At 42.9% G+C, this 9,572-nt stretch overlaps 1 protein-coding gene across 1 annotated transcript in view; it reads left to right on the forward strand.

The window, feature by feature from the left end:
* The window catches only part of tmco3 (transmembrane and coiled-coil domains 3), a 10,477-nt gene extending 2,810 nt beyond the window's left edge, over positions 1–7,667 (forward strand). The window contains exons 3-14 of the mRNA XM_017405258.3: positions 1,616–1,783; positions 1,909–2,088; positions 2,160–2,357; positions 2,455–2,583; positions 2,662–2,754; positions 3,823–4,009; positions 4,087–4,204; positions 4,279–4,474; positions 5,833–5,983; positions 6,089–6,168; positions 6,249–6,398; positions 7,417–7,667. Coding sequence (XP_017260747.1) covers positions 1,616–1,783; positions 1,909–2,088; positions 2,160–2,357; positions 2,455–2,583; positions 2,662–2,754; positions 3,823–4,009; positions 4,087–4,204; positions 4,279–4,474; positions 5,833–5,983; positions 6,089–6,168; positions 6,249–6,398; positions 7,417–7,530 — 1,764 coding nt within the window. The 3' untranslated portion in view covers positions 7,531–7,667. The remainder of the gene's footprint in view (positions 1–1,615; positions 1,784–1,908; positions 2,089–2,159; positions 2,358–2,454; positions 2,584–2,661; positions 2,755–3,822; positions 4,010–4,086; positions 4,205–4,278; positions 4,475–5,832; positions 5,984–6,088; positions 6,169–6,248; positions 6,399–7,416) is intronic.
* The last annotated feature ends 1,905 nt before the right edge of the window (positions 7,668–9,572 follow it).

Genomic DNA, 9,572 nt, shown 5'->3' on the forward strand with positions numbered 1-9,572 from the left:
TGTAGTTTCTATGATCCAGGTGTAGTTTCTATGGTCCAGGTGTAGCTTCTATGGTCCAGGTGTGGTTTCTATGGTCCAGATGTAGTTTCTATGGTCCAGGTGTAGTTTCTGTGGTCCAGGTGTGGTTCCTATGGTCCAGGTGTAGTTTCTATGGTCCAGGTGTAGTTTCTGTGGTCCAGGTGTGGTTCCTATGGTCCAAGTGGGGTTTCTGTGGGAAGAAAAAACAAAGAGAAACACAGAATAATGACAGCAATAATTGTAAATACAAACATGGAGAGCAGAACGAGGACATGTGGTCAGTTTGTCCTCCAGCAGTCTCAGCCTATAGCAGCAGGACTAAGGGATAGCTCAGGAAACCCAAACCTACCCTAACTATAGGATTTATCAGAAATGAAAGTTTTTCAAGTAGACAGGGTGTCAGCCTCAGGGACAGAAACTGGAAGTTAATTCAACAAGAGAGGAGTCTGAGAACAGAAAGCTGTGCCTCCAGTTCTACTCTTGGAAACTCTAGGAACAAGTAAACCACCTCTGTTAGGGAAATATTATTTTTTAAATTTTGTTCTGAATTTGACAGGAAGTCAAAGGAGAGAAGCTAAAACTGGAGAAATGTGATCTCTCCTAGCTCTGATCAGAATTCATTTTGGACCAGCTGAAGACATGTTTTTGGACACCGGGATGATAAAAAAAACTTTTATTTTGAAATCAGAAGACTGTCCTGGCGTTGTACATCATGTGTGCTCATTTGGGACGTGGTTGTCTTTGTCACACTAAAAACTAAAAAAAAGCACAAAGTAAAAAATGGCTCATTAGAGAAGCAGTGAAGTCAGGGTTCGAGTGGAAAAACAGAATTAATTTCCCCCGGGACGAATTTTAGACAAAATTACAAGAAAACCTGCAAATGTCCATTTTGGATCCCCCTGAACAACGCAAACCACCAACTAAATCCGGGATATTTGCCGTGGGTTTGCATAAGTATTTAAGACAAAATATGAAACTACATTGAGAAGAGTTGGAGTCCATTTTGAGAGAAATGTTGTGTTGCAGATTTTTCAGACATGTTCGAAACCCCAGTGGGCCAAGAGCGAGACCCTGCGGCTCACACGAGGCAACTGAAAACCCTGGAGAACGTTGGGATACCGCCTCACGAATGCCACACCTTAAGGTGCTACACCACCTTAAAGTGTGCCATTAAAGCCTCGCACCCCCCAGTTTGGGAGCCACTTCTTCAGAGGATTAATTCACGGACTCGTACTTAGCAAACAGAAGAAGCCTGGACAGAAAACAGGCGAGCGCTGACAGCCAAGTTAAAATAGCCGCACCTACGTCAGGCATCGGAGAAGCAGTCAGGTCGGGTTTCAGAATCTGTGAGTCAGTCGGTACATAAGGAAGGGCTCGACCGCAATCCACACCTCAAATACCTTTGTACACAAAGGATGAGCAATTGTCAAGATCATAAGAGATCAAAAACGCGACACTGATTCAGCTGGTCCAGGTGGAAGCAGCGGGCGTGTCTCCGAAAGTCCAATCTGAGAAATAAACCTAGACCTGTGTGGTGGTCTTCAGGGAAAATGAGAGGTCTAACGGTTCGCTGGTGTCCTCTTCTTCCTGCCTTAAGGTGCACACTCTGGAGGTTTTTCAGAAGGAGCTGAATGAGAGCGAGAACCTGGTGTTCCAGGCAGTTCACAGCCTGCAGAGGGCGCTGCAGGGGGACTACAGGGACGTGGTCAACATGAAGGACAGCAGCAGACAGAGGCTGGAGGCCCTCAGGGAGGCGGCCATTAAGGTACGACAGTCAGCAGCAGCGAGTTTGAAAAATATCCCATGAGCCCTTGGGCAGATCGGAATGAAACCGGCTGAGCGGTCTCAGAAGACCCCCCAAAAACGGTGGTTTTGTTGCAACCCTTTCAGGAGGAACAGGAGTACGTGGAGCTGGTGGCTGCAGAGAAGCATCAGCAGGAGGCCGTGAAGAGCGCTTTGACCCAGAACAAGAGTCTGTCCTTACTGGACGAGATCCTGGAGGACGTCAGGAAGGCGGCGGACCGGCTCGAGGAGGAGATCGAGGAGCATGTGTTTGACTACAACAAACAGGTCAGAAGGTTACTGTAGCTTTTAGGTGGGTGGGGCTGCATGTTCTTACGTTTCCTCTCATCGGGGCGCAGATGAAAGGAGTGAACGTGGAAGCAGTGCTGAGGGTGGAGGACGAGGAGAAAGGAGGAAAGGTGAAGAACAAGTCCAGGAAGGTGGAGGTGGAGGAATATCTGGGGCTGAGCATGCTCATCGACTCTCAGAACAACCAGTACGTTCTGACCAAACCCAGAGACTCCACGATGCCCAGAGCCGACCATCACTTCATCAAGGTCTGCTTCCCTGCAGCTCCGCTCCTTCGGCTGCGAACCGTTTCAGTCGGTTGTAGAGACGGGATTAAGGTAGCAGCTGGTCGCTTTTACTCGACAGGACCTGGTGTCGGTGGTGATGCTGTCCCTGCCTTGTGGCTGGGTCTGCACCCTGGTGGGTCTTCCTCCCATGTTTGGATACATCATCTGCGGCGTCCTGCTGGGTCCTTCTGGTCTCAACAGCATCAAGGTGAGGGTTTCGGTGCCAGAACGTCGGTTCGGACCTGAAAGGTTTTTCAAACCACCTGTTTGGTTCTGTGTCCTGCAGTCCATCGTCCAGGTGGAGACTCTGGGGGAGCTGGGCGTGTTCTTCACCCTCTTCGTGGTCGGACTGGAGTTCTCGCCTGAGCGCCTCCAAAAGGTAGGTGAGGAGAGCATTAGCTTCAGGTGACGGCTAACAGGACTTTATTAGCTAAAGATGAGCTAAAGATGAGCTAAAGCTGCTTTTGTTCGTTAGTCGGGACGTGTTGGAAAATATGAAACAACTAGAGGAACAAACGCTGAGAGCTGAAGAAGCTGAAAAGTTAAAAGAAGCAGATTGCCAGCTAAAAGCTAAAAACAATATAAGGCTAACTAAAAGCTAAAAGTATCAAAGGCTAGCTTAAAGCTAAACGTTTTAAAAGGTTCATTTAAAGCTAAAAGTTTTAAAAGGTTCATTTAAAGCTAAAAGTATCTAAAGGCAAGCTCAAAGCTTTGGAGCTATAAATCTTTAGCTAAAAATAGCTAAACGCTAGCTCAAACCTAAACTAACTAAAGCTTAAAATAACAAAAGGCAAGCTAAAAGAAGCAAAAAGGCTAGCTGAAAGCTAAAAAAATTTAAAAAGTTAATTTAAAGCAGAAAGTATCAAAAGGCTAGCTCAAAGGTAAATGTAGCAAAAGGTTGTCCTAAAGCTAAAAGTAGCTAAAAGCTAGATAGAACTTAAAAGTAACAAAAGATTAACTAAACATTTAAATAACAAAAGGCGAGCTAAAAGTAGCAAAAGACTAGCTGAAAGCTAAATGTAGGAAAAGAGTAGCTTACATCTAAATGTAGGGTTGCTTAAAGCTAAAAGTAGCTAAAAGCTAGCTAGAACCTATAAGTAATCAAAATACTAAGCTTAAAATAACAAAAGGTAAGCTAAAAGAATCAAAAGGCTAGCTGAAAGCTAAATGTAGGAAAAGAGTAGCTTACAGCTAAAATTAGCAAAAGGCTAGCTAACCAGCTAAAACATATTTAGCTTTAGATTAAAGTTTCTAAAGGAACTGAAGAGATCTAAAAGTGTTACTAAGAGGACAATATTTGTAAATAAAGGTAAATATTTTGAAAAGTATGAGCTGAAGGTTTTCATTGACAAACAGCCGAAGCAGCCGTATCTGCAGAAAGCGTTCAGAAGAAGCTCAGGACAGGAAATGGGATGAGCTTCAGTGTGACGGGACTAAATGTCCACAGGTGTGGAAGACCTCGGTCCAGGGCACGTTCTACCTCAGTCTCATGATGGTCGGCGCCGGTTTGTTGTGGGGCCAGGTTCTCCGGATCCGACCCACGCAGACGGTTTTCATTTCCACCTGCCTGTCCCTGTCCAGCACCCCGCTGGTGTCCCGCTTCTTAGCCGGAGGAAGTCGGGTGGAAAGGGAAGGTGCGTATATTTAACACCTGAACTGTAGTCGTTGTAGATGGTCTCCTCTGATTTAAAAAGGTGTGTGTGTGAGACAGGTGATCTGGACTACAGCAGCGTCCTCCTCGGGATGTTGGTGATGCAGGACGTCCAGCTTGGCCTCTTCATCGCCGTCATGCCGACCCTGATCCAGGCTCAGAGCGGGGACATGGACAGGTCCGTCAGCAATCTTCTTCCCCCCGTCAGAGCAAACGTCGGTGTGAGTCTTCTGTTCCCTCTGTGCGCCGCAGCTTTCTGACCGGAGGCCTGCGGGTTCTGAAGCTCCTGACCCAGGTTCTGGTGTCGCTGGCCGCCGTGCTGCTGCTGTGCTTGCTGCTCCGGTCCTTCCTGATTGGTCCGTACTACAAGAAGCTTCACGCCGAGAGCAAAGGCAACAAGGAGATCCTGGTGCTGGGGATGACGGCGTTCGTCTTCTTCATGCTGACGGTGCGATTTATGCCGACTCACCGTCACTCTGCCAGTTTCCTAGTGCTGCAGCCATCTTTGTATCAAACCTTCGGCTCATTCAGGAGAAGGAAGCTGCGACTTTTGGATTTTATCAAATTTACTATCAAAAAATTTAACTTTAATTAAAATCTGCTTCAGCATTATTGCTGTTTTTGTCTTCTTATGCTACTTTTAGCTTTTTGCTAGTTTTTTAGCTTTTATCTAATAATTTTGCTTCTTTTAGCTAACTTTGCTACTGTTTTTTTAGCTAACTTTCTGCAGCTTTTAGCTTGCTTTTTGCTACTTCTAGTGTTTAAATACTCTATTTCTACTTTAGCTTTTAGCTAGTCTTTTGCTTCTTTTCCATTTTAGCTAGCTGTTTGCTAGTTTTAGCTTTTATCAAATGTTTTGGTACACTTAGCTTCTTGCTACTTTCTTGCTACTTTTAGCAAACTTTGCTACTGTTGTGTTTTAGCTAACCTTTTACAGCTTGTAGCTTACATTTTTGCTAATTGTAGTTCTTAACTAGTCTGTTTCCACTTTAGCTTTTAGCTAGATTTTTGCTTCTTTTTGTTTTTAATTAGCTTTTTGCTATTTTTAGCTATTATCTAATAATTTTGCTTCTTTTAGCTAACTTTGCTACTGTTTTTTTAGCTAACTTTCTGAAGCTTTTAGCTTGCTTTTTGCTACTTCTAGTGTTTAACTACTTTATTTCTACTTTAGCTTTTAGCTAGTCTTTTGCTTCTTTTCCATTTTAGCTAGCTGTTTGCTAGTTTTAGCTTTTATCTAATGTTTTGGTACACTTAGCTTCTTGCTACTTTTAGCTAACTTTGCTATTTTTGTAAGTTTTTAACTACTCTGTTTCTATATTAGCTTTTAGCTACTGTTGTGCTAATTTTAGCATTTAGTTAACCTTTTGCTACTTTTAGTTTTTATCTAATCTTATTGTGCTTTTAGCTTCTTGCTACTGTTTTATCATTTTACATAAGTTTGGTCATTTGTAGCTAATTTTTACAGCTTTTAGCTTATATTTTTGCAACTTTTTAGTTTTTAACTTCTCTTGTTTCTACTTTAGCTTTTAGCTACTGTTGTGCTACTTTGAGCTTTCAGTTAACCTAATCTAATCTTTTGGTACTTTTAGCTTCTTGCTACTGTTTTATCATTTTACCTAAGTTTGGGACTTTTATTTTTTGCTTACATTTTTGCAACTTTTTAGTGTTTAGCTAGTCTGTTTCTGTTTTAGCTTTTAGCTATCATTTTGCCACTTTTAGTTTTAACACGTCAGTTTTGGCTCTTTTAGCTGCTCGTGTTATTTGCTTCCCGGATGTTTTGATGACCTCTCTCGGATGTTTTCCCAGATTACAGAGTTTCTGGACGTTTCCATGGAGCTGGGATGCTTCCTGGCCGGAGCGCTGCTCTCCTCTCAGGGTCACATGGTCACAGCCGAGGTCATCGGGGTCATCGAGCCGATCAGAGATTTCCTCGCCATCATCTTCTTCGCTTCCATCGGTCAGACAGAACATGAAACTCTCCGCCGGGTGTTTGTCCTGTTTGCCAGCGAGCCTGTGCTGAATCCTGGTGTGTGTGTGTGTGTGTGTGTGTGTGGTGCCGCAGGTCTCCACGTGTTCCCGACGTTTGTTCTCTATGAACTCACCATCCTGCTGGTTCTGACGCTCACGCTGGTCATCATGAAGGTTCGGCTCTTCTTTTTTTTGTAGTTTTTTTTCTGATCCCAGTTTTGTCTTCCCCCCCTGAACTCCTCGTGTCCTTCCAGTTCGTCATGGCCGTCCTGGTGCTGTCCGCCATCTTGCCTCCGGGTTCCCGACACATACGGTGGATCGTCTCCGCCGGTCTGGCTCAGGTCAGCGAGTTCTCCTTCGTCCTCGGCAGCCGGGCCCGTCGGGCCGGCATCATCTCCAGAGAGGTCAGTGGTCCGTTCAGTGATGTTATTTTTAGCCAACAGGTAAGTTTTAGAATTTAGAAAGTTCGGACAAATAACTTCCTGCTCCCTCTCTGTTGTGCTTCAGCTCCACTTTTCTGTTTTTTTTTTGTTAAATCTTTTGCCTACATATTGCATTTTCGGTCTGTTCCGACTTCTTCTTATGAATCTGCAGCCCATTACAGCATGCGGTGACCACAGTGGATCCAAAAACAATCAGAGTAAACATTAGTCAGACCCTCCAGGATTTTGCGATGTTGCGATCGCAACTATTCACGCAAAATCAAGCAAACCCCGTGAAATCGCAACTTTTTGCAACTTTGTCCAAAACACCGCAACTTTAACCCAATATTTATTGTTTCTAAAGTGATTTGCCACCATTTCTGCAGTCTAGTCTCTTCTTTGTGGGTTTGTGTAGCGTGGAATACAAAATAACCCCAAATAACTCAGGAAGAAGACACGTGACGTCACTTCCTGTTAACATCAGAATGCCGGGAGCGTGCAGGAGCAGCGACCGAAGCCAAAATGTGCGCTAATGCTTCACATTTGCCCACAAAGATTTCAGCAAACCAGTTTCCTCCCCAGCTGCAGCTGTTTTGCACGTCCTGCAGTGTAATCATGGAACATAAACGCATCGACAAACACTTTGTGTCTGCAAAACATGTGAGGAGAGCTGCAGACGAGGGACAATCCAGAAATGCTCATAAATGTCAGTTTAGAAGCTCTCAAAGTTCTCAAATAAAGCACCTTTTGAGAATGTCAATGTTTGTTGGTAATTATCTTACAAAACTAGGAAGTATTTTTGGTTTATATATTAAAAGTTATGTTTTTTTATTGATTTTAGTAAAAAAAAAAATCACAACTTTTAGGAAAATGCCTCGCAAAATCAGGCGTTTTAGCCGCAACAATCACAAACAATTCCCACGAAATCCTGGAGGGACTGATTGAAATGAAAACCTCGGCTCACGTCTGACTCTGGCGTCTGTTTTCTGTCTCTGCTCAGGTCTACCTGCTGGTCCTCAGCGTCACCACCCTCAGTTTGCTGCTGGCGCCGCTGCTGTGGAGAATTACGACGCACAAATGGGTCTCGCGCACCGAACGCAAAACCGTCACGTGACCGCACGGAAACGCTAACCCCCGAAACGTTTACACACGAGTTTGTTTTCTTTTAAAGCTGGGAGCAAAAAAAAAAAAAAAATCAAGTCTTACTTCCTTCATGCTGGACCAAATCTCTGTTATTTAATCTGGAAAAACTGGTTTCCTGAACGTTTTGTTGTATTTTCTCCATGACGAGGAGGAAAACCTCTAATGTTACATAAGGAGTGGGTAAAAAATATTTAAAATTACAAAATCAGTACGCTTCAGAGTTGGACAGATATAATACATTCCTCATTAACATACATCTAGATGGGGACACAAAATGTGCAAATTTTCACTTGGAATCACACTGAGTTGATGTTTACGCTTCGTTTGTGTACGTATGTGTCTACAAATAACGTTTACATTTATTTGTCTCAATTTCGTCCCAAAAGGATTGCGATTTATTCTCTTTTTTTGTCTCCAATTGGGTCTCAGAGGACTCTAAAACCTCGCAAAGTCGTCTCAGGTTTCCAGAACTTCTGAAACCAAACTGAGACAGGTTTGAGACAGGTTTGAGACAAGTTTGAGACTAGTTTGAGACAGGTTCCAGATGCCAGGAACGACTCTGTAACTGTTCAACCCTGAATCTGAGGGTTGAAGGCAAAAATCCGGGGATCAGAAGCTTTTCGGCTCATAGTCTGATTGTTTTATCAGTCGTGTCAGAGTTTGCTTTAGCCGATTTCATACAAACGGGTTCAGCTTTTATCAGCTTTTCTTTCATTCATATAAAAACTCTTCATAGATTTACAGCTTATAAGAAAAACACAAACGACTACAGCTCTATTTAACTCTGACAGCTTGAATGCAATTTTCATAAAAATAGGTTGATTATTTTCTTTATTTATTACTTTATTTTAAACTTAAAGTTTGCCTTTTTTTCTAAAAGCCACCTAAGCTCCTTGTATTGGTCACTATTATGGTAAAAAAAGGTTTATTTCTGTTTTTTTTAAAGTTATTTAAGTTATTACTCTGAAGGTAAAAGGTCTGTAGTACTTTCACTTTAATCTGGTCGAGTACTTTTTGAACTTTGGTGTTTTTTCAACTCTATAAAACCATGGTACGTCAGACTGCACTAAAAAATAACACTTAGAAGCAAAACTGCGTCAGATACTACCAGGATTTTATTCCCTGCACTAACGAAGGTCAGAGGCTCTGCACTTAAAGAAAAACTGAAGTTTTTACGCTGCAGGTCTTTTTGTGACGGAAACGTTTAACCTGCAGGTTTTAAATCGTGTCACTGAAGACGTTTTTGAGTTTATTACGTGTGTTTTTATTACCGTTCATGCTGTAAGTTCTGTTTTCCTACTCCGACTCGTTTGGATTCTTTTCTTTCGTAAATAAACGAGATGCAAAGAATTCCTTTATGTGTCTTTTTTTTACATTAAAAGCCAGTAAACACAGCTGCTAACAGCATTTACACCAAATAACCAGTTTGTTGCTACTTATATGGTGCATTTGTGTCATTTAATCCAGAGTTTCCACTGTTGAAATTATTCGTTTTTGTCGCCCTCTGTAATGAAAGGCAGGCGATAATGTGTGTTTGTTAGCATAATATCTCGGGAATCGCTGGACTCAGTCATTTTTACAGCTATTGAGCTAAAATGTGGTTTGGTTGCAGGTTTTCTCGGCACATTCTCTGAGCGAGAACAGATCGGGTGATGTGCAATCCTTCAAGAAATGCTAGTTTTCTTTATTCTGTCACCTTTTGGTGAAATGATCATTTTAAACGTGGATTTTTTTTTGCCTCCTTCACTAAAATAAATGAGCATTTTTCGTGGGAAAAGTGTGATAAACGTAACAAAGCCCGGATGAACGAATCCACCTGACAGAATCTAATCCTGGAGGAAACTACGGGTAGTGATGGGACATCTGAGGCCAGGGTTCGAGGCGTGTGCTGAGTAAAAAGGGGGCGTGTCCGATGAAGCCCCGCTTCGGAGCTCGTGTCATATTGAGCAAAATCACGTGATCAACAACAAACGAGGCCTCGCGTTACATCCGCCACGTCATTGCTTCATTTTG

This window comes from Kryptolebias marmoratus, linkage group LG15 (genome assembly GCF_001649575.2).
Source record: "Kryptolebias marmoratus isolate JLee-2015 linkage group LG15, ASM164957v2, whole genome shotgun sequence".
NCBI lineage: Eukaryota > Metazoa > Chordata > Actinopteri > Cyprinodontiformes > Rivulidae > Kryptolebias > Kryptolebias marmoratus.